Source organism: Castor canadensis, chromosome 9 (genome assembly GCF_047511655.1).
Source record: "Castor canadensis chromosome 9, mCasCan1.hap1v2, whole genome shotgun sequence".
NCBI lineage: Eukaryota > Metazoa > Chordata > Mammalia > Rodentia > Castoridae > Castor > Castor canadensis.
In genome coordinates this window covers 39,893,612-39,919,381 of record NC_133394.1, presented here as the reverse complement: position 1 = coordinate 39,919,381, position 25,770 = coordinate 39,893,612, and the positions used below count along the sequence as shown (strand labels likewise).

The following is a 25,770-nucleotide window of genomic DNA, read 5'->3' as shown; positions in this document are numbered from 1 at the left end:
AAATCCCCCACACAATTTAATTCATATGTGCTGATGTACATTGTTGAAAAAGGGCAATTTATGGTTTGAAGAAAGAAAATTACAATAAATTCTGGTTCAAAATCACTTCTTAGAAAACAGGCTGCTACTGCCACCTGGGGGAGGTTCTTTTCTCCATCATTCAAGAAAGCCAATGGGCTTATCAGATGAATGAATCCAGTTCATGTCTTCCTTGTCATATCCGCACAGGAGGAGGACTTTTTAACTCTCTACTCATGAAGTCATAAGATGTTCCAGATGTCTCCAAGTTCCCTTCGCACAAAAATACATACTCTATAGACTTGTTGAGAGATGCAAGAGAAGATGAATCAGAATGTAGCCATCGCAAGGTTTCTACATCTTACACACTATAAGAAAGTATTTATGGACATATGGTTTGCATATTAAGAAATTGGAAAATCAAATTTGAGCTTTTAATAACAAAATAAAACCCAAACCCAAATTCTTAAGAAAAATTTGTTTAACCAAAGTTGTAGTTAATTGTACTCTTTTTCTTAAATATTTTATCTTTAATTTATATGGAAATTGTATGTGCTGAAATAATCATACTAGCGATTTCATCAATTAGGATAAGATTATAAATTTCAATTATATGGCAATAGCCTAAAGAGTTTTCTTAGATAAATTTGGATTTACGAACGAAATACTGCTATGCAGTCACTATCAAATTATTGTACATATATTGTACATCTGTTTATTGAAATTTTATTGAAATGTTTCATGTAGTAGTGATAGTGGCCTTTACTAATTAAAATGGAAAAAATTTAACCATTGTTATAAATGTTTACTGACACTTGCACTCCTTTATACTATTGGTACTTACAGATCTTGCATTCCTTTATGCTGTAGGTAAATTGTTGTTTTTTAGAAACACACTGAATGAAAGAGTCTAATTTTTGAAACAGAAGTTTCAGGAAGTATCTTAAAATTACAAGTCTGTCAGGTGACATAAGTCAGTGCTGATTAGAAGAAAATTAATCACTTATAAAGAGGATGTCTGGTAATAGATTAACTAAATAAAATAGTGCAGTATCAGTTTCTGACTGGTACAGCAACACTGTCAGAAGGTTAAAGTTCATACCAAATAACAATTGTACCAGCTCCAGGAAAGTCTTTATAAATAAAGCATTTCCAAGACTGGAAAAGGTAAGTGATACTGGACTAGAAAGTCAGTTTTTTTAAATAGCAAGCATCTGATTCAGGAGTAAAATGGAATCGACTGCAACTTATTGCAGTATACACAACTGAACAAGGTAGGTGACTTGGTGTTAACTTGAAGGACCCTGAGAACAAGTGATTTTTTTATGTGAGAGTGAATCTCCTTCACGGTGTTTGTGTTATGGTCTAGGGATATTGGGTGAGGAGCACTAGAAAACAAGAAAGGCTTAGGGTACTTAAAACTGCCTAATAGAGTTATAAATGATGAACAAAAATAATAAATATGCTATATTCAAGTGTCTATTTCTGAATCACCAGATTGATCATGTTTGGCAATTAGCCTGTAGCTTTGCTTATTCATCAGTGACGATGATTAATGATTTTAAAATGCTAATAAGGGCTTTATCCTTATACAAAAGATTGACTAACTTTACAGGTCTTATAAATGAAGTAGAATCTCCTCCCTCCTGACTAAACTGTACAATGTACTGAGCCTTGCCTTCTTTTTTAAAAAGCCGACACTTTGTAATGATGAGCTGTGGAATGATTTATTAATTGTTTCATTATACCAATTATTAGTAGTCCTTATTTTCATCAGAATGTTGCCAAGTTGTAAAACATATTTGGTAAACAGAAGCTGGAGTTATCTTTGACTTTATTCCTGTTTCATAAGAGAGAAGCATTCAGGAAGTAGTGAAAGATGAGGGGGTTTTTTTGCAGATGGCACTGTGTGCATACTCAGGGAGCAGGGAGTTGGAAAGGTGGAGGACTTTGTTAAAATTGCTATTGGTGCCATATCTTCTACTGCCCTGTTCCTACTTCCTCAACAGTGATTGATTTTCAAGTAATATTTCTACTTTTTGTTTCTTTTCTTTTCTTTAGTACTAGGGTTTGAACTCAGGGCATTGTGTCTGGTAGGCAGACACTCTACCCTTGAGCCATGCCCCAATCCTTTTTACTTTATTTTTCCAATAGGGTCTTATGTTTGCACCCAGGCCAGCCATGACCATGGTCATCCTATTTCTACTTCCTGCATAGCTAGGATGACAGGTTCATGCCACCATGCCCAGCTTTATTGGTCATGATGGGATCTTGTGAACTTTTTGCCTAGGCTAGCTTCAATTCATGATCCTCCTAATCTCTGTCTTTGAGCTAGGATTACAGACATGAACCACCATGCCCATCCTAGTTTTGTTCCTGAGTTCAGAAAATCTTCACTATCCAATCCAAAACCAAGTAATTTACCACACTGATGCATTAAGATGTTCTAAGTATGTTTTATATTATCTTCATGTAATTTGGATTTTTGCCTCATTTTCCTGCAATTATTACTTCTCCATACCTTTCTTATCTGATTTGACTTTTCTCTGTCTTCCCACTGTCCCTACTAATATTATTTCAATCTTTCTGCTCTCTCTGTGACATCTTCACTTTAGCAGGGCACTCCTCCATGCTTTAGTCACTATGAATGAGGGAGAAGCAAATCAAAGATAGTACAGTCAGACTTCCACATCCACAGGTTTTGTGTTTGTGGATTCAACCAACTGTGGATTAAAATATTAATAAAAGTTATGTCAGTATTGATTGTGTACAAATCTATTTTCCTTGTCATTATTATCTAAACAATATAGCAAAATAATTACTTACATACCATTTATATTGTATTAGGTATTAGAAGTAATTTAAGTATGATTTAAAGCACTATTTTACAGGTTATATACAAATACTACTCAACTTTATAGAAGGGACTTGAGCTCCACAGGTGTTGTAGGGGCATACTGGAACCCATCACCCACAAATTCTAAGGAACAACTATATATGGTGTCCTCTAGTCCAGAAAAGAAGCCTTACTTTGGGTGAATGTACACACCTGTTTATGATGTGCCTTGTTTGACCACAGCTATGACAGACACCAACAAGATGACCATCAACTTGGCTCTCTTTGGGAGGACTCAGAGTGGAAAAAGTTCTTCCGGAAACATTCTTCTGGGAAGCACTGACTTTCACAGCAGGTTTGCTCCATGTTCTGTAACCAAAGATTGCAGTCTAGGCCGCAGTTATCACCTCCACAACTTCATGCGACGAGGGGGACAAGAAATAATCCTGCAAGTCCAGGTGTTGGATACTCCAGGTTACCCACATAGTAAACTGAGCATGCAGCATGTGAAACAGGAGGTCAAGAAAGCCCTGGAATATCACTTTGGGCAAGAGGGTCTCCACCTTGCGCTGCTAGTCCAAAGAGCAGATGTGCCCTTCTGTGGACAGGAAGCATCTTACCCCATCCAGTTGATTCAGGTAATACAAAGATAATAAGTTATCATCTGTACACAAGTAATAACTTGTCTTATTATCCACGTTTGGAAGACATTATCCTTATAAGAAAGGACTAAGAAAAACTAGTTAAAAGAGTAGTTTGAACCACAAAGTGTCAGACACATAACAATTGTAAAATTACTTGATTTTTCACCAAGAATAATTTTTGTAATTTCCTTTAGAGGAATTCAGTCAGTCATTTTATAACTGGGTCATGAGGGAGAATTTGAGATAATAGCTTTAAGAGATTAACTAAACCTTAAAACCATAAGAATTGCAAATCTGAGTAAGTTTATATAATGTGATCCCTGGAATATCTGCATCAGAATCAACTGGGCTGCTTGTTAACAATGCAGATTCCTTCAAAACCTATAGAAACAGCATCTCAAGAGTGGTAACTGCATATTTTCATTGCTTTCCATATATTTCTTAAAATAGTTGTGTTTCAAACCACTTTACTAAAATACCAACTTGCATCCACTCAAGATCAAGAAGACAATCTGTTATAGTTCACTAGTAAATGGATGTTCATTTACTGATTCAGTCATTGAACACCTGCACAGAGACATAGCCTTGCTTTCACAAAGCTTACAGTGTTAGGAGAGACAAACAAAAAGAATCAGTCCCATTCCACTCATAGCAAGACCATTCAGACTTTGGATGGAACATAAACAACCTATGCCTCCTTTGCTAGTGGTGCATCACATTTGTTTGTTCATTCATCATAAGTTGCTCAGTTGGAGGCTTAACAAGGCACAGTCTAGGAAACAAGCTAGGTAAGGGGGCAGGTACTGGTATAGCCACAGCCAAGAGATAAAAGGAGCATATATTTTTAATCCAACTGGGTAAAGTATAACAGAACAAGGCTCATGTTGACTGTTACTATCAATTCCTAGAACCTGTTCATTGAGCTGCTAGATTCTATTCAATCTCTTGATTTTCTAATCTGATTCACCCAGATGTAGCTGGCTGGACTCCACTAGTATTACTTAGCTGCTGTCCTGAGTCACTGAACTCAAAGAAGTCCTATGACACCCAAAAAGATAGTACAGTTTGTTTCAATGAAGGATTTTCCCCCTGTAACTAGTAAAGACAAAAGATTGTTCTAAATTGCAGACACACATTTTTTAGTAATTACACATTTCTAAAATTGAAAAAAAATCCATATGTGTAATCACAAGAAAGTAGAGGACAAAATTAGGGTGAGAAAAGCATAAGTAATCCTGATTATCCAACTCCTGAAAAATCAAGGACATATTGTATCATTAATTGATTGCAATTAAGACATACTATAGAATCTAAGAAAGCCCATAAACTACCCCCAACCTATTAAAAATTGCATTTCAAACAGTGTTCTGGTAGAAATCAAGTAGTGGGAAACCTGCATTCATTACATCAGTATAATTTTTAAACAATTTTTAATATTCAATTAAAGCTGTTTTTAAATATACATTTAACTTATGCTATAGATGAATGTAATTCAGTAAATGCACCAACAATTATTTCTCAAAAGCTACCCTGACTTTCTCCATATGTCCCACTATTTTTTTCCTATCATGGATCTATGCTGAACCCAAAATGATATTTTCAATTTCATACACTTAGAAAATAGATTTTTTTCTAGTTTTAGGATCCCCTAATTTATTTTTATTTATTTTATAATTTTATTTAATTTTATTTAATTTATAATTATTAGAATCCCCTAATTTCTTATAAAAATTAATTTAATTCATACTTGTCCCTGGCCTTGTAAAATATTATCTGTCATATAGCCTCCTCCTCCAAAAGCTGCCTTCCTTAAGTAAATGTACAACCAGAAGTTAAAGACAGAGAGGACACGGTCAAAGGCAAACCTCAGAGCTTGATTTTTTTTTTCCTAGGAACAAATAACTTCTTTGTTATATGAAAACTCAGTATCCAAGACTTAGTAATTCTCAGAGTGGCCCATTAACACTGTAAGGTCCTGGGGACCTTCTCTAGGTTTCCACCATAGTCTAATGGTCTCTGAGGCACAACCTAATTGTTCATGGCTTTCTTACTGAAGGTGCTTCAGCTATTTGTGACAGCCATCTGTGCTCACAGCTCATGAGCAGCTGACAGATGTCTGAATATTCAGCTGTTGGGAAGGCGCAAGGAGCTGTTAGAGTCCTCAGGTTTCCAGGCATATCATGGATTTCTTTTTCTTCTTGACTGATAAAAAAAAAATATGGAATGTCTCCCTTCTCTCTTTTCTTTAACCATTTTCCAGGTGTACTGATACCTGCCATGGAGAGAATTTGCAAGGTCAGTGCAAGAGGACTGACCTCTTCTTTAGTGCACTTCCCTGTTGTTCTTTTTCTTTGATGGGGGGACAGGACTGGTGTTTGAACTCAGGGCCTTATGGTTACCAGTCAGGGACTCTTCCACTTGAGCCACTCCGCCAGCAAAATATGTGTCTTAATTTGTGCTCTAATGTTTTGCAGAGGGGTTATAGGCTGTGACATTGAAACATTTCCCTCAAATGATCTCTTTTACTTTATTTATATGCATTTTAAAATATTTATATTTATGTATTAGGCCTTTACTAATTTGTAGCAAAACAATAGAGATATCAGTGAGTCATCTCTCCAAAATTGGGAATTCAAAGAAATGACTCATGTGAATGTTATCTGGAGTGTTATTTGAATGTTGAAAACAAAGTCCACAAATAACATATCAGAGAAGGTATAATACAATTATGTCAAGGAAAGTGCTACATTGGAGCCAAGTTGCTCTAGGATGCTAACCTAGGAATTGACTAAAAACTACTTTCATTTGCGTACTCATGGAAAGCATTATTACTGTCTACAAGAAGGTTGCAAGCTTATATTTTTTTTTCGTAATCAATAACTCAACTGTTGATGTTGTGGGTAAGTGTGTCTACAAATACTGAGAAAGACCAAGGCAGGACTAGAACATGCTAAACAAAGATCATGGACTTAGTAGTTAGAATTTTAGTTTAAAAACAAGCCTAATGTCACTAAGACTTTCTTCTTCTCAGTTTCTCACTTGCAAAATGGGGATACTTTAAACTGTGTTAAAGAGTTGTAAGCATTAGTTTTAATAAATATGACATGCTCAGCTCTGTGCCTAACTTGCAATGGCTTCACAAAAGAAGGCGTTGCTATTATTGTCATTTTTCCCCACACTAAGATGAGTACTCATTCAAATGAAGCACCGATATGGCAAACATATTATAATGGTGAAGAAAATCCAGTTCTGAGTAAATTAAACTGATATTCAAGTTCCTACTTAGCTACTTATTTGTTTTGTGACCTTAGGCAGATCACTTCTCTAAACTTCATTGGTAAGTTAGGAATGATAATAGTACCTGGTTACTTGGGTTCCTATTGGATTAGTGTTATATTAACATAATAGTAGTTAAGTTGTTTAACTGAGACACTGGCACATGGCAAATGTTAGCTCTGGTCATTATTTATTATTAGTATTTGTCATGGGCCATATAGTCAGAATACCTTTATTACAGGAACAAGCCCTCCAGTAATCAGCCATGTGGCTTTGGCTAAGCCATTTAACATCACAAAGCCTCAAAACTAACCTATAAAATAAGGCAGTATGGACAGACACACTCTCAGATTGAATATTCTCTGAATCAGATCTAACAAGATCTTATCATTCCACTTTGGCTTTCTGCAAAGGAAAATGTGGCATTTTAAAGTGGAATAAGAGCAAGTGAATAACATAAAATATTTAAAAAGGAAAGACCTTGCTGTTCCCCTGTTCCATGATAATTTTCTCTCAGTTGATGTAATACTTGGCTTTTTTAAAAAAAGTTTCCCCCTAAAAAGTCCAGATGCTATGATTTCATCAACCACAAACAAATGGGGCAGGGCTGGTGAGGTCCTGGGAAAATGAACATAATTCCTGGAAAACACAGTTTATATCCTAACTAGTTGTCCCATAAGGACTAGACGGGCTCATACCCATTAGCACTCCAAAACCAAACAATTCATGATTATAAAATTTCCATCAAGCTTAGTACTATATTTAAATTATTAACACCAGATAACTTACATTAACTTATCTTGTTCTTGAGCTTTTGTGGGATATCCATCAACTGTGATTATTCTTTCTCTAGGTCCATAGAGAACATGTTTGGCCACTGACATGGTGACTATACACCGAGCGACACTACTTTCAAATATTCAACAATTTTCTGGCCAAAAAACTATGTAAAGATTATAAGCTGAGTCAACCATTCTCTTCTGGTTTTGGCAGTAATTCAAAAGCTCAATTTCTTTCAGAGTATAAAATTTGAGCACCCTTTCATAAATAATTATCAGCCTGTAAAAGCTTCTCAGTGGCTGAACACATGGGCTTATAAGTGACAAGAAGCTTAGGAGTGTGTTATCCTTAGGTCGCAAGGATATCTTATTCCCCTGAATAAGATAATGGTTTAAAATATAGGAAATGTCTGGTGGAAATAAAGAAGGGAGCATGTTGTTACAATACAGAAAACCTAAGTATTAAGTTATAAGAGAAGAATTTGATTGTGATATATATATATATATCAGGAAAGGACTGTTGTACAGAATGGTTTATTTATCATGCACTTTTATTAGGGTGATATTTTTAAAAATATTTAATGAGAAGTATGGTTTGGGCATCAACCAATAAATACCAATGGAGCAGGTGCTCAAGTATTAAGGGCAGCAGCTATTTACTATGTTGTATATACATATTTCAATATTATGACAATCTGTATGACCATATCAGTTGTGTACTGAGTATTAGATCTGGCTCTAAATTTGAGAAACTTTCAGAGGCATGAGTGATTATGGATCAATAGCTATATTTGAATAGAATAAAATCCCAATATTTAAAAATCCAGTAATATTCATTATGTTAATTTCTCATTGATACCTATGCATGTTTCAAGAATCAGTTCAAGTCATCATCACATACAGGAAACTTCTCCTGACCCCTTCCCTTTATCTTCATATGTCACTCCTACCCTAAACTGGGCTAAATGTTTACCTCTATTCCATCAAGATAATTTCTATCACAACACTTGCAGAAACTGGAAATATTTCTTTCCACCAGATATAAACAGAAAATGTATGTCTTATTTTGCACTATGTCCCACCTTGTAGAACATGCCTAGAGAAAAATAGATCCTTAATAAATGTGTGCAGAGTTGTGAACACTCAGAGTAGTTTTTAAACTTCAAATTCTCCAGCTTCCCTTAGTGTTCCAGCACTAAAGTTTCTGATACCTTTTTAGCAAGTCTCTGAGGTAATTCTGATACAAATGGTCCTGACTCTTTTAGTTGTCTAAGCCTACATCTGAGATATGTAGCACTTTATTAATTTTTTAACCATTTGTATGAGTTTTTTCAAGAGCTGCTATAACAAAATATCACAAACTGGGTGGCTTAAGCAACAGATATTTATTGTCTCTCATTTCTGGGAGTCCAGAAGTCTGAAGTTAAGGAGCTGACAAGGTTGGCTCCTTCGGAAGGCTGTGAGTGAAAGATGTATTCCAGGCCCTAACCTTAGCTTGTAGATGACCACATGATCTCAAGGCATTCTCTCTATGTCTTTGTCTAAGCTGCCCTATTTTGTAAGGACACAAATCATACTGAGTTAGGAGCTCACTTTCATAACCTTACCTTGACTAATTTTATCTACAATGACCCTCTTTTGAAATAAGGTCACATTCTGAAAAACTGATAATTAGAGCTTCAACATATGAATTTTGGGGAAAACACAATTCAACTTATAATGCCATTGCTCATTTACTTTGCAATTCTGGCTCCCCTCTACAAGTGATCTGTCACAGTCCACTAAATACAGGAACTCTTAAGAATTTCATGTTACCATTAGCTAGAGTAAGTTGTTGACATCACACAAATACTTAGATTTACATAAGAGTTATGATCTTTACAATTTGGATTAAAGTTTTCAAATGAATTTGTGTTTTTAAAGTACATAAAAGCCAATTAAAATATTTTTTAAAAACTCCTTGTGTAAAATTTAGAATCTATTAAAGTAATATTCTCTAATGTACTAGTATTGAAAATTTAATTGGATTTTCTTGAAAATGGCATTTTTAGGAGAAATGAAGGTATATGATTATTTTATGGTGTTGGCAGATAAATTTTGAATTGACAAGAGGAAAAATGTCAAACTTATTCATACAGTTATTCTACACAAAAAATATGCAAATCCATCACAATGAACTGAAGAAGAAACTATAAGCTTTACTAGAAAGCGCAATATTGCATCCCAAAGATTAATAAAACCTCAAAACAAAACCCTCAAAACAAGTAAATAAAACCCTAAACATTCTATTTGTAATAATGATGAGGATCTAAATTGAAAATTTATTCAACAGAGGAATGTATTGAGAGTTTACATCATGCTAGACTCTGATACGGAAAGACAGGCTTGCCTTGCCTTCCTTTCCCTTTCTTCCTTCCTTCTTTCTTTCTCTTTGCTTTATTTACTACTTCTTTCTTTTCAGTTTTTCAATATCATAGATACTAATCCTCTGCTTTTTATATAAATTGAAAAGTTTCCTAGATTGACTTTAAAAAAAAAAGTTTAGCATTTTTACTAGTATGTGTAATTCAACCTTTCTCTATATCAATTACTCCATATCACAATGGAGAGAACAACATGTCCCCCACAAAGACTCATGTTGAGTTTCAAAACAGATAGCTCATGGAAAATGCTTAGCACAATATTTAAGAGTAAATGTTAGGGGTTTTTTTTCCTTCTTTCTTTTGATTACTAGAAGTCCTGAATATTTCCTGTTATTTTTATTCCTAGGTATTTTACATGTTTCTTGTTATTATAAACCGGTAGCACCTTTGGAAATATTTTGTTAATAGGAGTGTATGGAAGGGAGATGATATTTTTCTGTCACACTGTCATGATTTCATATAACTTTGTAAATACTGAAAAAAGTTAAGTGGCTCTTTCTAGAGGTCTTTCAATGTTACATGAATAATTCACCTCATGCTATTCTGCTTTATATCAGCTTGCTTTCACTAATCAAACAAGAATTTATTACATAACCTACTTCCTCAAATTATTAAACAAAGGAACACCAGTCTCCGTTTTTCAACCACATTAGAAGTCATTTGATAAGTTGTGTTTGATTCTAGGCATGTGGAATGAGGAGGATGAGGATTACAGTAATATTTTGTAGTTGTTCCATAATCACCAAATGTATTTTGATCTTAGCTTTTCCATTACGTGTCATCTGACTAATCAACAGATTATAACCAGATTATGTAATTTTAAGTCCTTAATAGAAGTTTTTAGTGATGATAATACAACATCCCTGAAAAAGATGTAACAGTTCCCTTGGTCAAGGTCCTCTGACTTGAAGGAATTTAGTAGTTCTAACAAGGTCAGGTTGTCATGTAAGAGTTAACGATTACTGAATGTTATAATTATAACATACCACATGCAGCATAATCAGAAAATACGCAGATAGTTGAGGTTTAATTTCAATTACAACAGTGAAATAAAATAGAGGACTAAAGTCTTTTATTCAGATAGCCCATTTGTGTCCCTCTATTTGCTTATAACATTTGGCCTCATATCCACTTTCCAGCTCATAGATCAGCTTTCAGAAATGTCATGACACACAGATCTGTTGGCTGACTATATTGGACCTTAATAACTCTTTACTCGTTTTTTGAGGAATAGAGTCCAAGGCAAGTGGCCATTTAACTTCTTCTCTCTTTTAGGAACTTCTGGGAGATGCTTGGAAGAATTACACTGCTGTTCTTTTCACTCATGCAGAAAAAGTGGAAGAGGCTGGGTTCAATGAAAATGAATATTTACAGGAGGCCTCTGATGCACTGCCTACCCTACTAAATTCTATTCAGCACAGATATATTTTTCAGTATAAAAAAGAAATCTCATTTAGTGAACAAAGAATGAAAATCTTAGAAAGAATCGTGGAATTTATAAAAGAAAATCATTATCAAGTGCTTACCTTTAAATAAAATTTAAGTGAAAAGAAGAGAGCATTAGGTATTGGAGTCAGAACGCTGGTTCCAAAAGCTGCCTTTGTTAATGTAGACGTGGACTATAAGAATTTGTTATGCTGCTAGAGAGTATTCATGTGAATAATCATGGAAAACTGTAAGTTGAAAAGAATCAAGTTCAAGATTTCTATTACAAATTCTAGTATATAGCATCGTTATTTCTAACTGTAATGCTCCTAAGTATGTATCTGACAGAAAGGCGTACAAGACACGCAGGTAGAAGAATGTTCATTGCAGCACTATTCACAGTGGCTAAAAACTGGAAACTATTCAAAGGTTCATTAGTGGCGGAATGGATATGATGTGGCATATCAACTGAGAATAAATAAACTCAGCTAAATGTAACCATAGTAGAAAATTGCCAAACTATAATGTCGAAAGAAGACAGACATAAAACAATAATATTCCATGATTCCATTTTTATAAAGTTTAATAGTAGTTAAAACTAATATAATCTAAACCACTGCGATGGTACAAGTGCTGGGGATGAGGAGAGTGGTTACCCTTAAGGGGGGATAGCAAGCAAAGCGATGCGCTTGGGGTAGCTTCTGAGATTTGGGTAGTGCTCTGTTTTCCTGATTTGAAAGCTGGTTTCATAAAGTGTGTTCACCTGTGAAAACATAACCACAAATGTTTGTGATTTATGAGCTACCTAGTATATGCAATTTTTAAATAATAGTTAAAAATGAGTAAGTTATCCACTTTTAAAAAATCTGACTTGATGCCAGAGAAGGAAAATTGCTCAACCCTGTCAGAGTCTTTCCTCATTTGGAATATGTAGTTCATAGTTACTGTAATAATTATATAACTTGACTTATGATAGATAATGAAGAAGTGTTAACTTTCTTTTCACTCTCTTCAAATCTGTGATTTCTGTTTAGGTTTGGAAACTTTAGAGAAAAACTCAGAGGAAGTGCTTGAGCAAGAACAGTGTAACAATTATAATCACCATGAATAGAGCCTTCAAAGATGAAAGCTACTAAAGAAGTGGATGGCCACTTTGGTGTTGCAGAGATCTTCAGGATGATTTTAGTTGGGCAGTGAAAACCAAAGAAAAAGAATTTTAGTTGATCATAAGGGCCAAATCCATCACCAAGTCAAAATCAGATCACCTTCATGTTTGTGAACTTTCACAAAGATAGTCCACTAACTCGAAAACAGCTTGTTTTCATAAAGTTAATTTGTAAAATTTTTGTATGCAATATGTTTTAATTTCCATTAGAAACAGGATCACAACTGGTTGTTATTCTCCCAGAACAGACCTCAAAGCCTACTTTAATGTTCAGTGTTACTTGAACTCTATCACAGATGGTATTGATTAAATAATTTATCCTTTTCCTACTTAAGTGGTAGGTAGATAGCTAGATATAGAGATAGAGATTTATCACTTCAGTCTATTTCTGGATCTATCATGAATTCTTAATTCATTTCCATTATTTTATTTTATTTATATGCTTTCAATACCAGAGTGGTTTAATTATATTGTTTTTTCTAATGAGATGTAATATTTATACATCTTTATGTGCTACATTATGGTAATTCAATACATATGCATAATGTACCCCAATCAAATCAGGGGAATAACCATTTCTAGTTCTTCAAACATTTTTACATGTCAGGAATTTCATACTTTTCTGGTCATTTTGAAATATATCATAGATTTTTAACCAATAGTTATCCTACTGAGCTAAAGAACAGCCAGAAGTAATCCCACCTTATCTTGGTGTATTCTTTGATGTCTACTTAAGAAGCTAAGTTTTCCTTATTGTTTTCTTTTTTCAGAAATTTCATCTGGCTACTCTCAGGCATTCGTTCATATACATTCCCAGATAATTTTTTTCTGACTTCCAAAAAATGTTTTGGAGTGTGTGTATATATATGTGTGTTTATATGACAAGTGGCATTCTTGATATTAAATTCTCTCTTATAAGCATCTAGGATGTTCCTCCATCTTGGTTTATGTGTGTTATTTATTTTATTTTAGTGTATTTCTTGCATTTTTTCTTTTCCCTAGTTTTGTTGATGCAATAAAGTTGCCATTAATCCCAGTTTTTCCTACTTGATAATTTGGAAGTTCTACTCTAATTCATACACATTAAGGATTACCAGAATCAGGTACCTCTTCTACTATTGTCTTATAACAAAGTAACAACAATTTCCTCAACAATTTCCCACTTCATTGTCCCCTCAACTATGGAAATAAGTCCTTCGGAACACTTCACTTCTTCCCTATCGCTTTCTCTCTCCAGTCATCCCCAGAAAAGATAGGACTGCTTTTTAGAAGGGTTTTTTCTTTCCCTACATTACTAGATTTTGCTGAAAGAGTTACTTGTTTAATTCAAGACTTCTTGTAGGTATCCCCTTTTGTTTTGAGGCTTCTCTCTTACCACTTAAATTACACATATGAATACTAGAATGTCCATTTCTCACCACTGTTTTCTCTCCTCTTCGTCTTCCTCAGTATACCCTGAATTCCAGCATAGTGTCTATGAGACATCCAAACATACTGTTGCATTCACCCTTATGCAAAAGCAATCCTAGCTTTTCATAATAATCACCATAATAGATGTAGGAAAATAATCTGTTTGTTGGTAATGGGATAGTTGACTCATAGGAATGAGAGAACATTTTGCTGAGGCTCGGTTGTTCAGATTTTTCTGGATGACAGTGCATATGTATCCATCAAATAAACTAACTGTTTCTGGAGATAATTACAACTCACAACAAAATAACCATGTGAATAGGATTAGCTCCAGGCAATATAAATGATGTTCAGACAGTTTGTCTTTGGTGTCCTGCCACCTTTCCTATTACAGTCTATTATTTGCAGTCATCCCTCATGTCCCTCCAGATGCCCAATCTGTATGCTATTCTCATCTGGAAGCTAAAAATTTCTACTAAACTTTACATTTGAAAGTGCTTTGAACATTTTAAACTGTAAGATAATATACATGATTATTTTGTGCAGCTGGAATCAGTCTTATTAGTGCATACTATCTTGGTGGGGGCATCCATGATTACCCCGAAAACCTGCCAACCTAACAATTACTGTGTTTATTTTTCTAGATATGTCACCTCAATTGTATTAGAAGACACAGGCTTTCTTTTTTCTTTTTATCTCTTTTTTAGCTCTGTTTATGTATACTCATTTTTTTCTTTAAGAATTTGTTTAGTTTTTCCCTTCTGTTAATTTTCAGATGAATCATAGGTTTTTGGTTGGTTGTTTACATAAGATTTTTAAGTAGTATTGCTATTTCCCAGATCCTCCTTTAAATTATATTTTAAAATAAGTCTCTTCTCACAGTATACAAAGTTTTCAATTGTGTGGTGTTTTGGGAGAAAATGTTATGAAATTGAAGGTTATAGAAAGAAGTTATTTCAACCAAAATCATTCTTGTTTGCTAGACTTACTGAAAGTGATTTTCAGTTTGCATTTTTTATTAATCTTTTTCAAAGAGAAATTGATTCATCATGTTGATTTTGGATAACTCTGCATCGTTCTTTCCAAATTCCCCAGGTGTCAAAATCTGAGTGGGTTTTAAATGAACAATTATCAGCCAAAGGTATAATCTTAGGACTGAAAATGCAAGGGTATGGATACATTTAGAGTATTTCTCTGTGGGGTGTATGATAGTCTAATAAGGCAGTGTATAAAAGAAATATAAAACTTTGTCAAGCATGACCTTGACAGGAAGGCTCAGCACATGGATCCAGAGAGGAAATGAGTCTACATTAACAATGTGTAGCAATGGAGAGGGCAAGAAAAGAAGTTCACCCTTCACTGAGAAGGATCATTCTTTCTCCTTGCAATTACTGAGCCCCAGGCTTGTTTCTGCTCCTGTTGCTAAGGACAATAGCCTGCCAACTAGGAAATGATGTTGATGAAAATATAAAATAACACTTACACATATTTTTCACTTAGAAATCTAGAGAATTGGGAATATAGTATGTTAGGAAAGGAATGGAAATTAAGAATGAAAAAAAAACAAACAAGGGAATACATAAGGGTGAAAAATACAATATACAATAATTAATTCACACTCTGAAATTCCAGATGACTCAAATTCAAAACAACAATTATTTCATTGTTCCGGGTCTTTCTTCCAAATATTTTTTTGAGTTATATTCTTATGAGTTATCTCTGCCAAGACTTATTCAAAGGAAAACCCATGACTATAAAAAGTGTACTAAGCAAGCTTGCATGAGTCACTGTTTCCTATTCCAACAAGTTGGTACCTAAAATTTTTCAGTTTTATACAGAAGCATATTAGCTATCATCAACTAGTCTAGGTTTACTTACTATTGCAAATTTTAGGGTTATAATTATTCAAGTTGCCAAGTTGTACCATAATTTGGTATACCCAAAATGAATTGCTCCTTTGCTCCTGATTTAAATTTATCTATCTATCTATTATCTATCTATCTATCTATCATCTATCTATCTATCTATCTATCATCTATCATCTACCTATCTACCTCCTATCACCTATCTGTCTATCTGGAATTTAGTGAGGTCTCTGAGGCATTTTCTTTGGTATGGACTGTCAGTCACTACAGGTTCAATAACTTCAACATCAGATGCTGATTTAACTTGATCTATTTATCTGTCTATCTATCATCTATCTTCCTACCTACTTACCCTATCTGGAATTTAGTGAGTTCTCTGATGCATTTTCTTTAAGATGGACTGTCAGTCACTACAGGTTCAATAACTTCAACAACAGAATTAAAAAAGAATGAAGTTACATGGGTCTTTAAAAAGGCACTGTTGCCAGCACCAGTAGCAGCAGGTTGGTTTTGCCAAGTGAATTCTTCCTATTAATTCCACAGCAAAAAAAAATTGATAAATAATCTCTCCAGAGGAGTAATTATCTAATTTCTCCCTTTAGAATCTTTTAATATTCCACTAATAGCTAACCTTATTTCCTCAGGTGAATGACTGGAGCTAAGGGCTTTATTTATTTTATTTGTTTTTCACTATTTTTCCTTACATGTTAGCCAAAAGAAAAGAAACTTTTTGTGCAAATAAAGGAAACCACATGTGTTAGTTAGCTTTCCATTGCTTTGACAAAATTCCTGAGAAAATCACCTTAAAGGAGGAAAGATTTAGTTTGGCTCCTGGTTTCAGGAATTTCAGTCCATGCTTAGCTGGTTCCATTGTTTCTGGGCCAGGGTGAAGCTGAATATCGTGGTAGAAGGGCATGGCAGACCAAAGTTGCTCACATGCTCACCTCCTGGTGGCAGGAAAGCAGAGAGAGAGAGAGTGAGAAGAAGGGTCAGGGACAAGATACACCCTTCAAGGTCATGCCCCTACCTCCTCCAACTAATCCCTACCTCCTACAGTTCAACCACTCCAAATAGTCCATTTAACAAATCATCAATGCATTAATCAGAGTCCTCATGATCCACTGACTTCCCCAAAGCCCTACCTCTGAATGTTGCTGCACCATGGACCATATCTTCAATACAAGAGACTTTGGGGAACATTTCATATCCAAACCTTAACACTCTGTCCCTGAACCCCAATAGCTCATTGTCTATCTCATACTGCAAAATACATTTAGTTCATATCCAAAAATCTCAAAGTCACAACAGTTCCAGTGTTGCTCAAAAGTCTGAGTCTAGACTGGGAACAGTGGCTCTTGCCTGTAATGCCAGCTACTTGGGAGGCAGAGACAAAAAGACTGGTTTGAAGCCAGCCTGGGCATAACAAGTTAGTGAGAATCTATCTGAAAGAACAAGCTGGGTGTGGTAGCTCATGATTATAATCACAGCTATGCAGGAAACCTATGTAGGAGGATCACAGTGTGAGGCTGGCCCTGGGCACAACCATAAGGCCCTATCTGAACAATAACTAAAGCAAAATGGATTGGAGGCATGACTCAAGTAGTAAAGCTCTTGCCTAGCAAGTGCAGGGCCTTGAGTTCAAATCTGTATGCCACCAAAAAATTTCAAATCTCAAGGCAATTCTTGGGTGCAAGTCCCTGTTAAAATTCAAAAAAGTAAGTTATATACTTCTAGCATACAATAAAGGCCAGGCACAGTGTAAACATGCCATTCCAAAAGGGAGGATAGAAAAAAAGCAAGAGGACAGAAAAAAAAGCAAGACCAAAATCCAGCAGGGCAAACATTAAATCCTGCCTAGCATCTGATGCACATTGTGGCATGATGTGAGCTCCAAAGGGCTTGGGCAGCCCCCCTCCTAGGGCTGTGATCCACATGGCCATTCTTTGGAACTGGCTTCGTTTGCTGCTTGTAGTTTTCCTTAGCAGATGTGCCATGTTGCTGTCACCTCCAGCTTCCTGGGGTCTTCACTTCAGCTTCAAATTTACTCTCACAGCTTTACAGATTGCCCTGTCAGGGACTGTGTGCAGGGACCTCAACTCTGCCACACACTGCTTGGCCTCCCAAGCCTTTCTTTGAAATCTCAGTGGAAGACTCTTTGACTCTACTACTCTTACATTCTGTATGTCTGCAAAACCAGCATCACATGGGCAATGCCAGGATCAATGTCTAACGGAATAGTGGCCAGGCCCCCTTGGACTGTGGCTACAATGGCTTCTGAGTGCCTCGACAACTAAACATGGTGAAAGGAATACTGGGAAAATACTTTGCAGGTGTCTCAGTGCAAGAACGGCATCCAGAAGCTCTCTTCTCAAAGCAAAGTCTTCTGAAGGACTTTATAGTTTTATACTCTTGAACCTGCAATGGGTGGTGTCTAGCCAATTACTAAGAGGCCCTGAGGGCATCTTTCCTGTTCTCCTGGTGCAAAGTACCTCACTTCTTTTTAATGGCTCTAATCTCTTCAGCAACCACACCTTCCCAGGCCTAATATTTTTATGTTTCTTTTCTGACCAAACAACAATTTTATCAAATCTTTCCACTCTGGTTTTTTCTCCTGATTCTCACTATAAACTAGGCAAAAACAACCATAAATACCCATCCACAGCTTGAATGTTTGCTGATTTGAAATTTCCTCCACAAGAATACTCTGTTACCTTTAAACTTAGCCTTACACAAAGTCTCAGGGCATGGACAAAATGAAAAGATTATTTGATGCCAAAATGTAACATGAATGGTTTCTAGTCCAATTCCCAATCTAGTCCTCATTCCAATCTGAAATCTCATGCACAGTCTTTACTGTTTGTATTCTTATTAACATTCTAGTCTTCTGAATTTAGACCAGAAATGACCATCATGCTTCTTACAGCATTTTTATAATTTCTCCTGAGACAACCAACTTAAAGGAGGAAAGACTTTTTTGGCTCACAGTTTCAGGGGTTTCAGTCCATGATCACTTGGTTCCATTGTTTCTGGAATCTGAGGCTGAATATCATGGCAGAAGGGCATGGTGACAATATATACCTTTAAGGGCATGCCCCAATAACCTACTTACTCCATCTAGTCTTTTTTTTTTTAGAAGTGTAAACATGATATTTTGTTGTTGTTTATTTATTTACTTGTGCATACATTGTTTGGGTCATTTCTCCACCCTGCCCCCCTCCCTCCTCAGTTTCAGGCAGGTCCCATTCTGCCCTTATCACTGATTTTGTTGAAGAAAGGACATAAGCATAATAAGGAAGACAAAGCATTTTTGCTAGTTGAGTTAAGGACAGCTACACAGAAAGATTCCTACTATTGCTTTCATGTACCCATGTGTTACGACCCACGTTGATTTAACTGTAACTGATCTTTACATTGGTTCCTGATCCCCTGCTCATGATAACTTGTCATTTTAAGGTTTCTGTATTAGTTCTTTTGGAGTGGGGACATCAAATGCTTTCATGTTTTGGGTTTTCTACCTATTCCTATATCTCCCATATGTGCTCTCCCCTTTTCTTGTGATCCAAATCCAACCACTTTACTGCATTTGCCCTAGATCTAAAATCCGCGTATGAGGGAGAACATACGATTTTTGGTCTTCTGAGCCTGGCTGACCTCGCTCAGAATGATGTTCTCCAGTTTCATCCATTTACCTGCAAATGATAAGATTTCATTCTTCATGGCTGAGTAGTATTCCATTGTGTATAAATACCACATTTTCTTAATCCATTCATCAGCAGTGGGGCATCTTGGTTGTTTCCATAACTTGGCTATTGTGAATAGTGCTGCAATAAACATGGGTGTGCAGGTGCCTCTGGAGTAACCTGTGTTGCATTCCTTTGGATATATCCCCAGGAGTGGGATTGCTGGATCATACTCCATCTGGTCTTGACCATTGATATTTTCCACCACTTCCCAGAAGTCCATTCAATTGTGAACCCATCAATGCCCTCAATGCAATCACTTCCCAAAGGCCCCACTCTGAACATTGCTGCATTGAGGACCTAGCCTTTAGCTCATGAGTCTTTAGGGCTCATTTCAGACCCAAACCATACTACTACATGACCATTTTGCTAACATGCAAGAGAGTATATTATAATGGAGACAAGCATAGGATAAGTAAGAGTTGAAAAAAGATCTAAGTTTCAGCTTAGTATGCATTTAATTTTTCTACTGATTTTTTGGAATACAATGATTGAGCTACTTCAAAAGGAGTTAAGGAATAGTTATGATATGTGAAAGCATTTTTAAAGCCATAAAACTAAATATCTTATTAATAGTTCTATAATAAAATCCATGACATCAGACAGATATTAGGCTTGTTAGAGAAGACATCATATTTACTTCAGTAAAATTTTGGAGGGTATAGCTTTCTCCACAAGACAGCAATTTGCCATATTATTGTCTGTTCAGTCACACTGACTTGCCTTCCCTAGTTCATTTTGTATTTTGATAATAAAATTATAATTTTCACACTGTTGTATACCATTTAGAAGTTGTGTCACAATTCACGTAATCAAAATATGTGTCTAATATAGTCTACTTCTAATGACACTTTTATATTTTTAAAGCTAAAATAAGACATGTTTCTTTAATGCCCCAGTTGCTCCCCTACCCACCAAAATTTTGAAAATGATTGTTTACATTAAGCCCAAAAAAATCAACACACAATAGTTAGAAACACATTGTTTTCCTAGTCTAAGTAAGATCATTGCAGAACTAGCTGAAGCATTATCAGTGACATTATTAAAGAACATCGATGAACAGGGTAGCCAACATCTAAAAGGATTTCAGTGGGTAACAGACATCCACAGTGAGAGGCACTACATGCTATGTAGAGGACCAAACAGTTCTGTTAGGACAGGGATCACATTCCATATACAAGCAATTTCCTGCACAGAAATTCACCTTCTCAGGAAATATGATACCAGGAATGGGGACAGAGGAAAGGACCACTAGTGTTGGAAAGGTCCATGCCTACCATAAACGAAAATCAAGACATATACATCTATTATACTCTAGGTATTGTTTTAAGTACTCTACAGATTCTGAAACATAAAAATCTTCACAATTTCCTAAGTACTGTTGTTCTCATCTTACAGATGAAGGAAGTAAGGTTTAGAGACTCAACAGTTGTCCAAGGTAACTCAAGGTATTTACGCTGTAGCACATGGAATCAAAGCAAGGCCATCTTGCTTAAAATCAGTAATACTAAGTGCTACAGATTTTTTGCATCTCTGTGAGTCATCTACAAATTTTGGACCTGAAGGCCGAGGCCCAGAGTTGGATATCAGGTTATGCTCACTAATACTGCTCTACAGGTCTCATATTAAGTTACCTTTCCCTGTCCACACTCTGCCTTACTAACATGCTTCTTATCAAACTTTCATGAATATTGAAAATATAAATAGTCTAAATAGGCATCTACATATTTTTAAAAAGCACAACAAATTATCTGGTTGATGGGCACTTACTGTTCTTGGTAGAAGCCAGGAATAAAGATTTATTTTATATTAAAATAATGTCTTGAAAAGTACTCATCTCAGAATCTGTATGGAACTTTAAATTCAGATGCTATTTTACTTAAAATGGGGTTACATCCTGATAAATCCCTTGGGAGGTGAAAATATCATTTTACACACATAATTTATCCATCACCACAGCTTAGTAACACAGTACACTGAAGTGCATTACTGAGGTGATTTCTTTTAACCATTTTTATTATAGTTTTATTTAATGATTTTAATTTTTTACCTTGTTGGGCTGGGTGGAGGTACACTGTGGTATTTAGAAAGGTTCTTACAATGTATCAAGTGATTTTGTAGCTGATTGGGAATTGCAGTTTCTTGCTGCTGCCTAGCATTACTAAAAAGTGTCATGGCACATATTAAGCCAGGAGGATCAAAACTCAAAGTGTGTAGTTGCCAATGGATGTGTATTGCTTTTACACCATCATAAAGCTGAAAATTTGTAAGTCAAAGCAGTATAATGTGGGCTAGTAGTTGAAGTGGGCAAACCTTCCAAGAGTATGTTTTGTGAAGGTCAGCTATTTTTTTCTGGTTTACTTTGCAATACATAGATATCAATAAAGTAAATGATCACTAATGAAGAGGTACCAGCTGTTCAGCATCTGCCCCATCATCACTTCTTACTGTTGAAATCCTTAAAAGGTATAATACCAGTCAGAAACTAGAAGGGTATGTCTACTTCACTGTCATTTATTTCCTTAATGTCCTAAAAGCTCTCCCACACCAGCAATACAAATAAAAAACAAGTTTTCTTTGAAAATAACTAAATAGGGGTTGAATTGATTACTTGATTAACGCTTTTACATAATTTGAAAAACTAATGATAACCAACTTCTCTCTTTAGCATAGACTTTTATGTACAAGACATCTGGAGGAATTGAGAAGGGAAGCATGGTAACTGTTAAGATTGCCAATGTATAATATAGCACTTGAAAAGGATGTGAAATTTGTGCAAGGTACTCCACTTTGGTGAAGCTTCATAAATTTCAGCCATAAATCAGCTACTGAGGATGTTACAATATTGGCCTTAACAAAAGAACAAATTGTCTTTATACTTCTATACCTGGCATAATCATTTAGGCTTCACTATAAAAATTGTAACTTGATATTGGCTATGGTACTCAGTTGGGAAAATGACTACAAGGTACTATTTCAATCAGAGTTGAAATATTCTTTAAATTGTATTAGAATTAAAGAGTTGATATAATTGAAAATTAAAACAAAACTCACAAATGACTGTCACCAAAAGTCTTTATTATGCCAAAACTTATCTTTAATACAAACTGGAAATTCATTTTGCATTATCAGATGTTAATATTATTAGATGCTAATAATGCTCTGCTCATATTCAGCTTTTCAGAATGAAGAGATAACATTTTACAATGGTACTACTTTCTGGCCCACCACAGCTTTCTCCTCCACCCCAGATTTAATTAACTTTATATCTTTTGTAACTTGCTGGGTTGTTGTACAGTTGGGGTTGGTTTTTGTTTTCATCTCTCTCTTACTGGAGAATGTAAATATCTACAACACTAAATGTTGTGTTTTTTTCAAAAAATGTCTATAAGGTTGGTGAACTTGACACATAATTCTTGTTGATTTTTATGGTTCCTACAGTATTTGTAAGATGAGTGAAAACAGGGTTTGACAATAACACATATCTCTGTATGTCAAGTTTTGGCAAAATACTAAATTCTTTTATATTTTGACACTATCATGGCATGCAAAAAACAAAATACACCAACGTTAAGTATTCTAGTCAAAAATTTATTACTAATTGTCTTCCTAAGTGGAAAGAAAAAGCACAATACAGAATTGGAAATTTCAGTTTTTTAAAAAACAACTCGATTATAAATCAAGGTTATCGGCAGCAAATTACAATGTTCCAAATGTCATGTTTCCTAGTTTTTATGTTTGGCTTTGAGAATAAACGTGGTCATTTTCAATGTAATTATAGTATCAGGTAAATAAACTAGCTTGCCATTTTTTTTTTCCCAGTACCGGGGTTTAACTCAGGGCCTCACGGTTGCTAGGCCTGAGCTCTACCACTTGAGCCACTCCATCAGTCCCAGGGAAGAGGACATTTATAATTCAGGTATACAATATACTCAATTTCCAAGGGCTTGAAGTTTCATGTATAATGTGCCTACAAATAATGGACTAAACTTTATTAAACTAGCTCAAGTTATCTACATGTAGAAAGAAAAAACAACCTGCTAATCAGCATCCCCACTAAAAAAACCATATGCAATTTCTTCCAATATAAATTCTCAAAACCATAGGTAAAAATGTAGTACTTCTCTAATCAATTAAAAGTAATGGAGGCCAGGAAAAAGACTAGTTAATTGTTAAAGAGAAGTAATACAAAAGAAGCCAGCCATATTTTATGTATAAGTGACAAATATATTCCTTTTTATTATTATTAAAGCTTTCTCCAGTGTAGTTCAGTAACAGAAGCATTGTATCTTATTTGATTCCACTGTTGGCCATGGTTTGAGCTCTACACACACCCTTTCCTTTCACTTCAAAGGGAGCTCCTTTATATGTGGCCACACACTCATCATTAGTGCACAGGTCAGGCTGGATCTGCTCCCAAATCTTCTTCTTAGGATTCAGCTCCTTGTCAGGCTCTCCTATGGGGGTTAAAGTAGAGGAAAACAAAAATTTCATAACTAAAATACAGAAATATTAAAGAAACTGGCTCAAGAGAGTTCTACTGAATTGTCTTGGCACTGCTTTCTGAGCTTTAGGTTTTTTAACATTTATTTTTATGATACAGGTAGTTTATATTCTTAATTACTACAACAAAGTATTATCATTTCCTTTGAATATTAAAAGCCTTTTTTACATTTATAATAAGTATTTTTTTAGATAATATAGCTCAATAATTTGTTCTCCAAATTATCAAGAGAAAAATGTAATATATTCATTTTATTGTACATATAAAGAAAAAGTATGAAGATGAGAGCATATTTTGATGTGTTATATTTTTATACCTGGCAAGAGAAGCTTATGCTTTACTGTATGTTTCAACACACAATATGAGTGATTTAAATATTGGGTTATCTAGCTAAATACAATGGCTGCTTTGGATTTCATTTGTTCCCCTTGGTAAAATGGAGAGACAGAAAGGAGAAGTGAGGACACAAGGATTAGCATTTTCTAAACACCAGGGACATATGTTGTATGAAATATATACAACAACCTGATTCTAATTTTAAATACAAAAAACTGAAGGTAAGAGAAGATAAGTTGCTCAGTGTCAAACAATTAACAAGTGGAGCCAGGATTTGACATCAAAACCTATGTTCTGCTACTAGGGCAACCTTTCTCCTGATATACTATGCTTTAGAAGAGAAATAATCGTCTGACAGGTGGATAATGCCCCACCCTCTATTTATAGTAACTCACATTATAAACTTTATAATTGAAAACAGGCAAGTAGTAAGAGCCAACATGGTCTAGGTTAAAAGGTAAGCAATTTCTCAATTCTACTTAATGACAAGGAAGTAGAGAGTAAAGTTTAACATAACTTAAGCATGGCATGTGGGGGTTTTCAATGATTTTTGGAATGAAGAATCAGTTCAAGAAACAGTAAGGAAAAATAATGTACCTCTTAAGCATTAGAACTTCAATGATTTTCTGGAGGTTAATACATATATTTTGGATCTTTTTTCCAGTGACTCCCAAGTAGAAATCTGTTGAAACTACTTTCTCTTTAAATTACTCTAATTACTTATATTCCATGCTCTGATTATATCATATTATCTGAAGTAGTGTTTACTCTCTGATCACACATTTATAGGAAAAACAAAGTTGAGTAAACTGATGGGCCTTGGTGGTCTTATACCTTATTAGCTCTTCAGAGACTATGAAACTGGGAAGAACACACAAAACTGACCTTTAATATACAGTTTTTCTGTGATAATAATAGTTAATTGAATGGTATATCCATAGTAAAAGAATAAGCAATGAAATTACAACTGAAAGACTGACTAGCAAAAAAGATGAAGATTTCTCTTTCTCCTTAACATCACTTAATTGTACAATAAAAACTCAAATAAAACAGAATACAGAACTATCAATAAGTAAAATGTAATTACACTTCTCCTTAGATTAATAAGATTTTTATTTTTTGTTTCTAAATCATCCATCAGTCTAAAAGTTTAGACTTGAGAACAAATCATGTGAATAGGAGAGCATTCCAAAATGCTAGAAAGGTAGAGGCAGCGATACTGTTAAGAGGCTTAAGCAGTGACTCAGATTTGCACCCCTCCTCCAAAAGATGCTGCACAACTGATAACAGGTTCAAGAAGCAGGGTGCCCCCAATTCATGTATAAGTTTCTGTTTAATAAGAATACAAA

General features: G+C 35.1%; 2 protein-coding genes across 4 annotated transcripts in view; one reads left to right on the top strand and one right to left on the bottom strand.

Moving 5' to 3' along the window:
* The first annotated feature begins 1,088 nt into the window (after nt 1-1,088).
* On the top strand, nt 1,089-23,119 carry Gimd1 (GIMAP family P-loop NTPase domain containing 1). 3 transcript variants are annotated; one of them, XR_012435641.1, is made up of 4 exons: nt 1,089-1,185; nt 3,098-3,492; nt 11,252-11,651; nt 12,436-23,119. XR_012435641.1 is itself a non-coding variant. In XM_074041498.1 (3 exons), the coding sequence occupies exons 2-3, from the start codon at nt 3,100-3,102 to the stop codon at nt 11,510-11,512; spliced, it is 654 nt and encodes a 217-aa protein (XP_073897599.1). In that variant the 5' UTR covers nt 1,089-1,185; nt 3,098-3,099; the 3' UTR covers nt 11,513-23,119. The 3 variants fall into 3 exon arrangements, 2 of the variants coding, with proteins under 2 accessions (XP_073897599.1, XP_073897600.1); XM_074041498.1 differs by having other exon boundaries at nt 11,252-23,119; XM_074041499.1 differs by having other exon boundaries at nt 1,176-1,292; nt 11,252-23,119.
* Aimp1 (aminoacyl tRNA synthetase complex interacting multifunctional protein 1) overlaps nt 22,639-25,770 on the bottom strand; it is a 23,220-nt gene continuing 20,088 nt past the window's right edge. Inside the window, exon 7 of the mRNA XM_074041497.1 lies at nt 22,639-24,038. Within this exon, the coding sequence (XP_073897598.1) occupies nt 23,872-24,038 (167 nt within the window). The 3' untranslated portion in view covers nt 22,639-23,871. The remainder of the gene's footprint in view (nt 24,039-25,770) is intronic.

Bases quoted from the DNA above. Each gene is read 5' to 3' on its own strand.
- Gimd1 (XM_074041498.1), top strand. From the start codon at position 3,100: ATGACAGACACCAACAAGATGACCATCAACTTGGCTCTCTTTGGGAGG. The intron at 3,493-11,251 runs GTAATACAAAGA...TCTCTCTTTTAG, and splicing joins ACCCCATCCAGTTGATTCAG to GAACTTCTGGGAGATGCTTG.